At 32.7% G+C, this 12571-nt stretch overlaps 1 protein-coding gene across 2 annotated transcripts in view; it reads left to right on the top strand.

Moving 5' to 3' along the window:
* IFT74 (intraflagellar transport 74) overlaps positions 1–12571 on the top strand; it is a 78332-nt gene that overhangs the window by 5879 nt on the left and 59882 nt on the right. For both annotated transcript variants that reach the window (XM_045563795.1, XM_045563796.1), the window contains 6 exons: positions 2543–2678; positions 4505–4553; positions 7217–7315; positions 7485–7545; positions 9599–9658; positions 10855–10916. In XM_045563795.1, coding sequence (XP_045419751.1) covers positions 2543–2678; positions 4505–4553; positions 7217–7315; positions 7485–7545; positions 9599–9658; positions 10855–10916 — 467 coding nt within the window. The remainder of the gene's footprint in view (positions 1–2542; positions 2679–4504; positions 4554–7216; positions 7316–7484; positions 7546–9598; positions 9659–10854; positions 10917–12571) is intronic.

Here is a 12571-nt window from a genome sequence, read left to right as displayed (position 1 = left end):
ATTGCATTTTCGTTATTATTATAGTAGTAAAAATTTGGAAACAAACTAAATGACCTTATGATAGGTGAATCTTAAATTGTCTGCTCCTGGCAAGGCATGGTGGCTCACACCTGTAATCCTAGCTCTCTGGGAGGCCGAAGTGGGCGGATCATTTGAGCTCAGGAGTTCGAGACCAGCCTGAGCAAGAGCAAGACCCTGTCTCTACTACAAAAAATAGAAAGAAATTAGCCAAACAGCTAAAAATAGAAAAAATTAGCCGGGCACAGTGGTGCATGCCTGTAGTCCCAGCTACTCAGGAGGCTGAGGCAGGAAGATCACTTGAGCCCAGGAGTTTGAAGTTGCTGTGAGCTAGGCTGACACCACGGCACTCACTCTAGCCTGGGCAACAAAGTGAGGCTCTGTCTCAAAAAAAAAAAAAAAAAAAATTGTCTGCTCCTATAATAGGCTATTAGGTAGTCATTAAAAATTATTTTCTAAGAAAGTCAAGAACGTGATATAATACAGTATTAAGTTAAAAAAGCATTCTGTTGTCAATTTAACATACCAACATACATTTATACATACATACAAAGAAAGAAAATGGAAAAAAATGAATATACCCAAAATATCCATGGTAATTTCTCTGATGTTCACATAGGTGATTTTGACTAACTCAGAAGATGCATAGGGCCAATACTCAAGTTCTGACATTAGACTAACTGCAAACTACAGATGAGATTGGGTCCTGTATTTAATTCATAAGAAGAGCATCATTTTTGGATGGAATAATCTTTTTAAAGTCAGGTTTTTTTAAAGTTTTCAGATTTTTCTAGAGTTTCAGGTGATATTATCACAGTATCATCAACTTAAACAGAAATGACTTTTCTAAAGCCTTCATAGATATGGTACTAAGCTAGAGTATCTTTTTCTTTTATTCTAGTAAGAGTTGATGTTTATTAATTGACTATAAAAAGAATCTGACATTTATGGGCCACCTACTATTTGCCCGACACTTTACCTATTTAATGTTTGCAGTTTTGAGAATAATAATGCTTTTTGTAAAACATATAAGCAAGGGTGTGAGAGTCACTTCCTATTCCAAGAATAACCAGTGTCAACAATGTGATGTGTATCCTCTAGACTTGTTTTCTATGCATTTACAAACACACAAACATCCATGCATGTATAGTTTGTGTGGTTTTGATTTATTCCAAAATCAGGATAATGCTATATACATTGTTATTTATCTTATCCTTTCCTTTTGGTAATGTGAATACATTTCCATGTGAATGTATATACATCTGCTTCATTTTTTTTTAACGTATATAGTCTTAATTTATACTTTCTTCTCTGTACTTCCATCTGATAAAGGAAAAATAAAAAATGGTACGTAGTACAGTTATTTGACTGACCTCATGATTATGTTTGCAGAAAGCCAAAGAGGAAGTTGTTCAGAAGGTTTACCTAGGAAGAGATTTAGCATTCGCTGCTAAGATCACTCAGGATAACCCTGAACTTATTTCATTTGAATTTATAGTTGACATTGTTCCTGTGTCCAGTGCATTCTCTGGAATGTGTGTTGTTGCTGGCCCCCCTACTCAAAATAATTCCCAAGTAATTATCAGAGTCACTTAAGAACTATGTTGTCTGATAGTATCAAAGGCTACTAGCTAACAGAATTAAAAACTCCAAAATGAATGGCAATGGTTATATCCAACCCCTATCTAAAATTTCTACTCCTACCTAATCTACTACTTTACACTTTGGTAGAGATGGGGGGCGCGGAGAAAAGAGGGTAAAGAAGATAAACAGAAAAAGGTGGATAATATTGGAATAGTTTCATGTTGTCTTTTATACCTTCCATGCCTGTATATACTATATGAACAGACAAGAAGGGAGTCTTTTGTCCTTTTGTCCTTTCCTCAGGGTATGTAATGTTACATTGGATTTTGTAGGCCTGTAGTAGAGAATCATGTTGAGTAAAAATTCAAATACTTGCTGAATGATGTAAGTCCTTTAGTACTTAAATGGCCATCTTGTGATGGAATTATATCTAATTTTTTTTCAAAATGAAAATTTTCTTATTTTTTCCTGATTTTAAAGGTAATATATACTCATTGTAATAATGCTGAAAATACCAAATTCTATAAAAGAGAAAATAAAAGTCAACTATAATATCATTATTACTTTTTTTTATGATTCTCTAGACTTTTCTTTTTACAAAATGGAATTTTAAATGTTATTTTATAAACTGCTTTTTTATATACTACAACTTGTTTTCATTTTCTACAGTGGACATTTAGCTCCTTTCCAGTTTTGAGGTATTATGAGTAATATCTACCTACAAAATGTTAAATTTTAATGAAATGTGTTATTTAATAGTCATAGAATTTTAAAATGAATAATAGTACTTAATATTTTGGACATTCAAAAATATAAGGAATATTTTATAAATTATATAGAATTTTGATTTTTAAAAAAATTCTCTTTGTAATTTTATAATAGTAGAAGTACAGTGGTTTTTTTTCAGTTTACTAAAAATGAAATCTTGTTTGTCATTTAGGTGCCACCTGGCACAGCAAGACCAGGTTCTCGTAGTGGTCCCATAGGGACAGGTGGAGTTTTATCTTCTCAAATCAAAGTTGCTGATCGTCCTGTAACACAACAAGGTTTGAGTGGAATGAAAACTGGGATGAAAGGTATCTATTTAGGAAGATGAGTATATTTTATATAAAAAGTATTACAGTATCATATTACTAAATCAGAATTATAGCCTTTAAGAATTATTACATGACATTACAGCATGTAATCAGAATTACAGTATATAATTCATATTCTTTGATTCAGAAAATTATTGTGAGGGTTAAATAGCAAAATGAATATGAAAATACATTATGAACTAGAAAGCTATATAAATATAAAAGCTATGTGATCTTCATATTTCTGAACATAGAACTTTGCTATAATTTGAAGAAATTTGAAATAGTTTTGAAGAAAAGCTCAAGATTGAAAATTAGATTCCTAGTACTATATGGAAATATTCTGAAATACTTTTTGGTAGTTTCTATATCAAAATGACACTATTAAAATGTCTGTGTATTTATGAGAAGTGAGTCAAGAAATGTTACCTCTTTCTGATAATTTATACTCTCTTCTAATGCTTAAGTAAGGAAATGAGGCTAGCACATAGATTTATGCTGAATCTCCCATTATGCCTCTGTATATATGTGTTTAGACAAGCATAATAGTACACTATATGTTATGATTCAGAAATTTGATCTGTGGTATATATAACCGAAGCATGGTGAACTGTTTTATAAAGAATTTTTTTTGTTTTCTGTATTTGTGACAGGTGATTTATCAGGAATGAAGATATTCTTCTGGTACAAAATTAATTATGAGATATATATACTACTTTTATAACATAGTATGTCATTCCTTTCAGGAGACTTAAATTTTCTTTGTTATAATACCATTTAGCTCAATAAATATTAAAAACCAATTGATTATTGAGAAATGTTTGCTTAATAATCATCAATAATGTGAAAAAATAAGTTGATTATATAATCATTTAACTGATTTTTAAAAAATGTATTCACAGAAATGTTTATATGTCTAATATTATTAAAAAACATTAAGGGCAGAAACATCAAAATTCTATAGTGAATTCATCAAATATTTATTATTATATTAATTTCTCCTTCAAAACAGGACCAGTGTCATTTAAGATAGTTTCCACCAATATACCTCAAAGCCTTACATGATTGTTACCACTGTACACCACTATTTGCTGTGACTTTTGTGTTTACCTGCTATATTGCCCCATTTCCCACCACAATAAGATATTACTTCTCTATTCTTAGCATAAATTATATAGTCAGTACTCCCTAGCCTCTCATACTTTGCAGGGCATTTTGTCTCTTACGGGGCTTGAGATATTTAACTTAGCAATACTTTCATAGTTGTACTGAAATGTAAGATCATGTTTCTAAAAATTTCAGACAAAAATCATAGTATCTTGCTCACAATTGAGGAATATCTCCAGTGTCCAATATGATAGCCATTGGTCACATTTAGCTACTTAATTAAAATTAAGTAAAGTAAAAATTCAGTTTCCTGGTAATACCAGCCAAATTTCAAGTGCTCAATAGTCCCACTGTCCATTTTATTGAACAATGTTAATATAGAATATTTGTATCATTGCATAAAGTTCTTTTGGACAGCTCTGTTCTAGACTCCCTTAAACTCAGTTTCCATTCAGTCAGCCTGTTCTATAGAATCTACTGTCTTAACAGTTCTATCTTAGGTCCCCATCCTTGTGGTCTTAATTCAAGCTTCCTTATGTAATGATTTTAAGATATTTGTTCTCTTTTCCTTTTCAGGGATTATTCTTGATTTATTGGGGCATTCATGAGGACTGTCTGAGAAGTGTAGAGTGTAATTCTGGTTGTGCATTGGATTTGCTATTTTGTGGCATTTCAAAACTGAACACTAGCACTTAAAAAAAATTTTTTTTTTTTTTAAGGTCCCCAAAGGCAAATTTTAGACAAATCCTACTATCTTGGGCTTCTTAGGTATGTTTAATAAACATGTCTTTTCTATACATGATCATGAAGTTTTAGCTGTGGTACTACTTATCAAGATAATTAGGTATCTGTTGACTTCTAAAAATTCTTTTGTATTCTAACATAATGTCTGCTAAATTTGGCTATATTTTAAAATACATGTGATAATATACTTAGGCTGAGATTTCTAATTTTAAATATTTGCATGTATGTGAGCTATTTATTTTATCTCAGTCCATTTGTGCTGCTATCAAAAAGTACCTGAGGCTGGGCACAGTGGCTCACGCCTGTAATCCTAGCACTCTGGGCGAGGTGGGTGGATCACTCGAGGTCAGGAGTTTGAGACCATCCTGAGCAAGAGCGAGACCCCATCTTTACTACAGATAGAAAGACATTAGCTGGACAACTAAAAATATATAGAAAAAATTAGCCGGGCATGGTGGCGCATACTTGTAGTCCCAGCTACTTGGGAGGCTGAGACAGGAGGATTGCTTGAGCCCAGGAGTTTGAGGTTGCTGTGAGCTAGGCTGATGCCACGGCACTCTAGCCCGGGCAATAGAGTGAGACTCTGTCTCAAAAAAAAAAAAAAAAAAGTACCTGAGATTGGATAATTTATAAATAATAGAAATTTATTTCTTACTGTCTAGCGGCTCTGAAGTCCATGATCAAAGTGCTAGGAGGTTCCGCGTTTGCAGAGGGCCTGTTCCTCATAGATGGCCCAGTCTATACATCCTCATGGTGGAAGAGTGTAAGGGCAAAAAAGGGCCTAGCCAGTTTTCTCCGGCTATTCTATTCTATTCTATTCTCAGCATCTTGCTCTGTTGCCCAGGCTGGAGTATAGTTGCGTGATCATAGCTCCCTGCAATCTCGAACTCCTGGACTCAAGCGGGCCTCCTGCCTCAGCCTGGAGAGTAGCTGGGACTGTAGGTGCATGCCACCATTTTTTGTTTAGAGACAAGGTCTTCCTATGTTGTCCATGCTGGTCTTGAACTCCTGGCCTCAAGATCATTCCACCTTAGCCTCCCAAATTGCTAGGATTATAGGCATGAGTCACCATGCCTGGCCTCTCCAGCCCTTTTATAAGGCACCAGTCCCATCCATGAGGGCAGAGTCATCATGGCCCAATTACCTCCTAAAGGCCTCATCTCTTAATACTGGTTCCTGGGGATTACATTTCACCGTGAATTTTGCAGAGGATACAAACATTCACACCATAGCATATTTAAAGTTCATTTTTTTATGGGGTACAGTGTACATTATTTGGGTGATGGGTACACCAAAAGCCCAGACTTTACCACTGTACAATATATACTTGTAATAGATAGAATTCAACTTGTACTCCCTAAATCTATTAAAATTTAAAAAAAGTAAAGGGAATAAAACCACAAAAAAATAGAGTTCACTTTTTTCATCTAATGATAAGAATAATCTTTTACACTTCTTTTAATAATTATTCTGAAATATATTATTCATATCTTTAAAATATCACCAGTTACTCTAATAAGAAAGGTCTATGTGTATACTTATTTATGATACATTAATCAATGTAGATTTTTACATAAATATCTATTTGGTCCATTGCTACAAATGTGGGCTAATCTTAATTAATTCATAAGCTTTGTTATATGTCTTTAAATAGATATCTCTAAGTTAGGAACTTTTTTCTTATTCTCTTCTTACCTTTTTCTCTGCTCAGATGTCCTACTGTCCTATCTCCATTTTTTGCATTTTACTTTATTTTCTTCATGGCTCATCATTTGTATCTTTTTCCTCTTATTTTCATTTCGTTTCATCCATCCTTCCATTGTGCCCTAAATGCCGTATTTTCTTTCTTAGTCCTTATTGATTCTTTTGTTTCTCAATCATCTGGTTCCTTTTGAGTCTCGAACTCCTAAGAAGGCAACAAAGTATAGGTTTTCCCTGTCTGTCCTCAAAGCTAAGATAAGTAAGAAAGATAGTAAAGCCGTCAGTTGTGTAGTATCTCTAGTATTGTGCCATTTTTTAATCAAAAGAAGGAAAGGAAATACAGCTATTCCTGATCATTTCATTGCCTCTCTTCAGGATTTGAGCGTCTGTGTCAAAGAAAAGTTTTAGCTGTTTGTGTAATTGTTTGGCCCTTGAGCAATGGTTCTCAACTGGTGATGATTTTGCCCCCCAGGGAACATTTGGCAATTTCTACACACTTTTTTGGTGGTCATAACTGAGGTTAGGGAAAGGTGCTACTGGCATTCAAACCTGGGATGCTGCTAAACATCCCACAGTGCACAAGATAGCTTCCACCACGAAGTACTGTTCACTGACTCACAATGTCCTCAGTGCCACTGTTGAGAAACCGTGCTCTAGAGGGTAGCAGAAGCTGTGAAGATTGCAGTTAGGTACCTATGTCAGTATATGAATTGTACTGGTTTGACCAGGCCTCCATTCTGGTCCTTTTTCATCTTTATTAATGAATAGAGAATCTATATCAGTTTCTCTCATCAGTTAAGTAGAATAGGATAGGATATGCCTCATTCTTAATGAAATAAACCACTTAAACTTTTTCTTTTTTTAGTGAGTTTGACAAAATCATTTATATTATTGTTACACATTTATGAAAAGTAAGTTTTGTTTAACTATAAAAAGTCTTCTCTGGATTAGAAGTATTGCTGACTTTCTTATTTCTTTTCAATTAGAAGTAAAATAAGTGAACTTACAACTGAAATTAATAAACTTCAGAAAGAAATAGAAATGTACAATCAAGAGAATTCAGTGTATTTCTCATATGAAAAGAGGTGAGTAATTTTGTAGTTAAAATATGCGAGATCTTTTTTATGTACTCATACTACTGAATAAGTATTCAGAACTTATTCAGCATTTTGTACTCATAATACTGAATTTGTAGTTATCCATTATGTTCATATTGTTCATCTGCTTATTTATGTATTTATTTTGTGCTTGCAGGGCTGAAACTTTAGCTGTTGAAATCAAAGAGTTTCAAGGACAACTAGCAGATTACAACATGGTATTTGCTCTTTTCTGGGAAAATTTCCTTGAATATTTTCATTGCTTTTTTACCACTTTAAAAATATATGATTTTAAATACTAAATAATACATAAATACATATTGTGAAAGATTGAAACCATAAAATATGCAGAGAATAAAGTGTCCCTTTCATTCTTCCCTTATTTCCCTCCCTAGAAATAACTTGGCTTAACAGATTGATATGTATTCTTCCAGCGTTTTTTAAAAAATATATTAACTTACAAATATATGTACATATACATACTTTTTCCTAACTATTAAAATAATAATTTAAATAATGATTTTAAAAGTAGCTAAAATTCATTGACGTTAACAATGTCAATGCGTTAAAAACACATTTTACCTTTCTATAGAGTATTGTCATTATAAAATTTTAAGAATTATTTAGCACACAGATTACTTTTATCCACATGTGTTATTCAAAATAGTATGTGCATTCTGTCAAAATAGAGTATATAACATAAACGTAGTTCCACCAAGGATGCTTCTAAATGTGGAATTTCAGAAGAAGCAGTCCTCTTGGCAGTGTTGATAGTGGCCTCAATCCTTCGGGTGATCTTGGCCCCATGAAAATTTATTTTGTCAGAATTTTCTTTCTTCCAACTCCTAAAGTGCTTTAGGCAGCAATAGTGTCTGGATTTAATGAAACAGACAAACTATTATCTCACTACTCCTGTCAAGAAATAGTGTTACAGAGCATGGTGGTATGTACCTATAATCCCAGCTACTTGGGAGGTTGAGGCATGAGGATTGCTTGAGCCCTGGGAGTTTGAAATCAGCCTGGGCAACATAGTGACACCCAGTCTCAAAAAAAAAAAAAAAGGTAGTGTTAGATGAAGTAAGAAATATTATACCATTATGGTTAGGTAAATTATGATGTACCTATTTGATATTGTTATATTGTACTTATCAATAAAATTGTTTTATTATAATATATTACAGTTCTTAAATTTGCTGGACTACACAATGCAAAGCATTTTGTAGGGCCTAATATTCAGTGAGATTTTCTTTAATAAGTGATGTTCTATTTTAAATATGAGAAAAATTTTTTTTATAAGATATGAAATGGTATTCAATGAAACGGATTTTTAGTTATGCTGGAATGCATTAGGTAAATTAATTCATATAAATATATTAACATGTAAAATATACTGTTTTAGGTTTAGTGAGCTATTAATATTAATAATACCTGATACAGAGAAAGCACTTAGCTAGATATCTGACATAGACATAGCACTCAATAAATGTTAGGTTTTACTAGCATTTATTATTTACATCGCAAGTGAACAAAGTGATATATGCTGATATATATTACATTAATAAAACTTAGTCTTTTAGAATCAATTGTACTCAAATAGTTTGCTTTTAGTAGTCCTTCTGTTCAAATTCTGGCTCCACCACTTGCTGAATTTCTTTACTGGTAAAATGTGGACAATAATATGTACTTCCTAGAGTAACTGTAAAATCTAAGTGAGTTAATTAATATACGTAACAGGATCAGAACAGTGTTCAACACAAGGTAAATACTCTGTGTTAGCTATTGATATCATTGCCTAACTTTTGAAGTAGGCTTACTAGTGTGTTCTGTCTGTGCCTTGCCCTGTTGATTTTCTTTTAATTTTTAGAAGATGAAAATCTTTTTATATTTTCACTAGTGTAAATTTGTAAAGCTGCTAACATTCCTCTCTCCTGAAAAAAAAAAAAAATGACAGGTCTTCCCCACATTTTTGTCTTTTCTAGACCCTTCTTTATAAGCTCAGCCATCTTTTTAGAGCAGGCAAAGCTCTACAAGGTATGATTTGCAGGAAGAATAGTTTATCACTGTTCACATTTCTATCCTAAAAAATATAGTTCACTTATTGGCCAAGTGCATAGTATCTGCTTACTTAGGTAGCTAAATGTTTGTTTTAATCTTAGAAGATAAAATAATTAGAAGTATTAATACTTAAACTACTACTCATTATTTGTAAGACTGAATACCTGTATTATGAATTTCAGAGAATTAATGGTTTTTTAAAATTTTTGTTTTTAGTTGGTTGATAAACTTAATACCAATACTGAAATGGAAGAAGTAATGAATGATTACAACATGGTAAGAAAATTTACAGATATAAACAATAGATCCATATAAACCATATCCTCTAAAACAAAGCATTTATATCTAGAAATAGTTTGATATAACCTTAGCGACCTTTGAGATATGTATTACTCTAATCCTAAATGCTACTATTATATGTTGAGCTCCCTTAATTGTTCTTTTTAAATTTCTTCCTGTTGGTTGGATGTTTAGTGTCTATCTACAAGTCTATGTTTGAACTGGTCTTGCACTCAGCATTAAGAGAATGCCATCTTCACGTTCTTTTCTATATTAGCTTATAATATTTCTGGTTTAATTTTTGCGTATATGGAGCTGAGTACTCAGTGGAGATAAATGGTGCCTTTACATAGTTTTTATAACAAAGGGAGAAAAATAAATAGATATGATGCCAGACATATACTAACTTTTGATTGGTAAATGAGAATTTGTATTCAATGTTCTTAGAATAATTATTTGGTAAAAAACAATAAAATATATTAATAGCTAGCTTATTTTGATCATAAACATTTTGATGAAAATAGCATACAACTCGTAACTTATATAGCTTATAATTTATTTAAGCTGTAAGTCATGAGTTGTATATTTAATTATATAATTTATTCTGTGAAAACAGAATTTATAAAATGACTTCTAAATTTGGGGTTCTGAAACCATGATAATTTAGTATACAAGAGAATTCACAATTAAAAATTATATTTTAATTACAGATATAAAAAGTAAAAAGTTCTTTATGTGTTTTGTCAGTTAGTTGGGATAAGTCAATATTTTGGGTGAATGTGCACAGGTAGAGTCAGAACGGAGTGTACTGAAGTCAAATCCTGAATGACTTAAAACTTGTGTTGGTTCTGAATTCAACATATTACTAATCAAATATTTATTGAACACCCAATAAATTCTTGAAATGTCATTTATATAAATTAAGTTTACATTGGATTATTTGACAGATTACTCAAGAACAATGAATATTTCTGGTGTGAAATTGCAGTGCCTGTTAAAAAGACTGTTTCTTTTTACCTGATATTGTTTGTTAAATGAAACAATTATGGTATTTTTTTCTCAAACTTTGCATGTGGCATTAGGATTATTATAATAATTGCTAATTTATTTTATAACCAGAATAGCCTTTAAAGAAAAAGTTTGGTTTAATGGTTATTTTTTATCACTAACTTCTGTGTTAATTGTTTATTCAGCTTAAGGCTCAAAATGATCGGGAAACACAAAGTATGGATATCATATTTACTGAAAGACAAGCGTAAGTACAACTCATTTCAAAATCAAACAGATCCATTAATGAGCTTTTTTAGGTAGTTTAATTTGTGAGTCATTTATTTTCTTATAAATTTTAACTGTTTTCCCCTGTTTCTTATTTTTTTCTTTTCTTTTTTTTTTCTTTGAGACAGGGTCTCACTCTGTCACCTGGGCTAGATTGCAGTGGCATTATCATAGCTCACTGCAACCTCAAACTCCTGGGCTCAAGTGATCCTCCTGCCTCAGCCTCCCTAGTAGCAGGGACTACAGGTGTGCACTACCATTCATGTTAATTCTTCTAATTTTTGTAGAGATGAGGTCTTGCTCTTGCTCAGGGTGGTCTCAAACTCTTGGTTGGCCTCAGGCAGTCTTCCCACCTTGGCCTCCTAAAATGCTAGGATTACAGGGATGAGTGCCTGGCCCTCTTGTTTCTTTTTTTATTTCAAAAAGTTAGATATTTGCAATATAAATTTTATTTATATATCTGTTATCCTCATTTACCATTAAAAAGCTAAATTCTGAGTGGCTAGAGTATTGCCTGAGGCCAGGAGTTGGAGACTAGCCTGAGTAAGACTGAGACCTCATCTCTACAAAAAATAGAAAAATTAAGGCCAGGCACAGTGGCTCATGCCTGTAATCCCAGCACACTGGGAGGCTGAGGCGGGTGGATCGTTTGAGCTCAGGAGTTCGAGACCAGTCTGAGCAAGAGCGAGACCCAGTCTCTACTAAAATTAGAAAGAAATTATATGGACAACTAAAAATATATGGAAAAAATTAGCCAGGCATGGTGGCGCATGCCTTGTAATCTCAGCTACTCGGGAGGCTGACGCAGAAGGATTGCTTGAGCCCAGGAGTTTGAGTTTGCTGTGAGCTAGGCTGACGCCACGGCACTCTAGCCTGGGCAACAGAGTGAGACTTTGTCTCAAAAAAAAAAAAAAAAAACGAAAATTAGCCCAGCATAGTGGCATGCACCAGTAGTCCTAGGTACTGGGGAGGCTGAGGCAGGAGAATAACTTGAGCCCAGGAGTTTGAGGTTGCAGTGATCTATGATGATTCCACTTCACTCTAGCCCGGGCGACAGAGTAAGACCCTGTCTCAAAAAAATAAAAAACAACAAAAAAAGCTAAATTCTGTACAAAGAAAATTACTACATAGATTATATATTAGAATTTCTGCCTCTAGGCGCTGCAAATCTAAAATGGATAAGAACATCTTTATATCTACCATTTGTAATTTTAACCTGGGCTTTTAACTTATTTGAATTATAATATTTTAGCCCCAGTCTATTGAAAGACACATTATTAGTAGGCTATTTACATTATTGCATTAGCATTGATATTTAATATTAATAGTTATATTAGTAATCTATATCATATATGTAGATTATATATGCATTTTTATATATAACCTATTAAAGACTAAATATCAATTAACTCTAACTCTGGTAATAAAGTAACTGTGGCAGTAGATGTAATATAGTTATCATAATTATTCATTAACTTTTTGACCTTAAATATCATCTAAGGCAAAGGCAAACAAAGAATATGACCTATTTTGTATAAACACACAAGCACATTTTTGTCCCAGAAATTATTAATATTAATCTCTTTGAGGGCAAGGATGGATAATAATTAACCAAAATTACCAAAATTCAGTAAC

This window comes from Lemur catta, chromosome 10, assembly GCF_020740605.2.
Source record: "Lemur catta isolate mLemCat1 chromosome 10, mLemCat1.pri, whole genome shotgun sequence".
Classification (NCBI taxonomy): domain Eukaryota; kingdom Metazoa; phylum Chordata; class Mammalia; order Primates; family Lemuridae; genus Lemur; species Lemur catta.
Note: the sequence above shows the minus strand (reverse complement) of the source record. Positions and strands in the feature narration are given on the sequence as shown.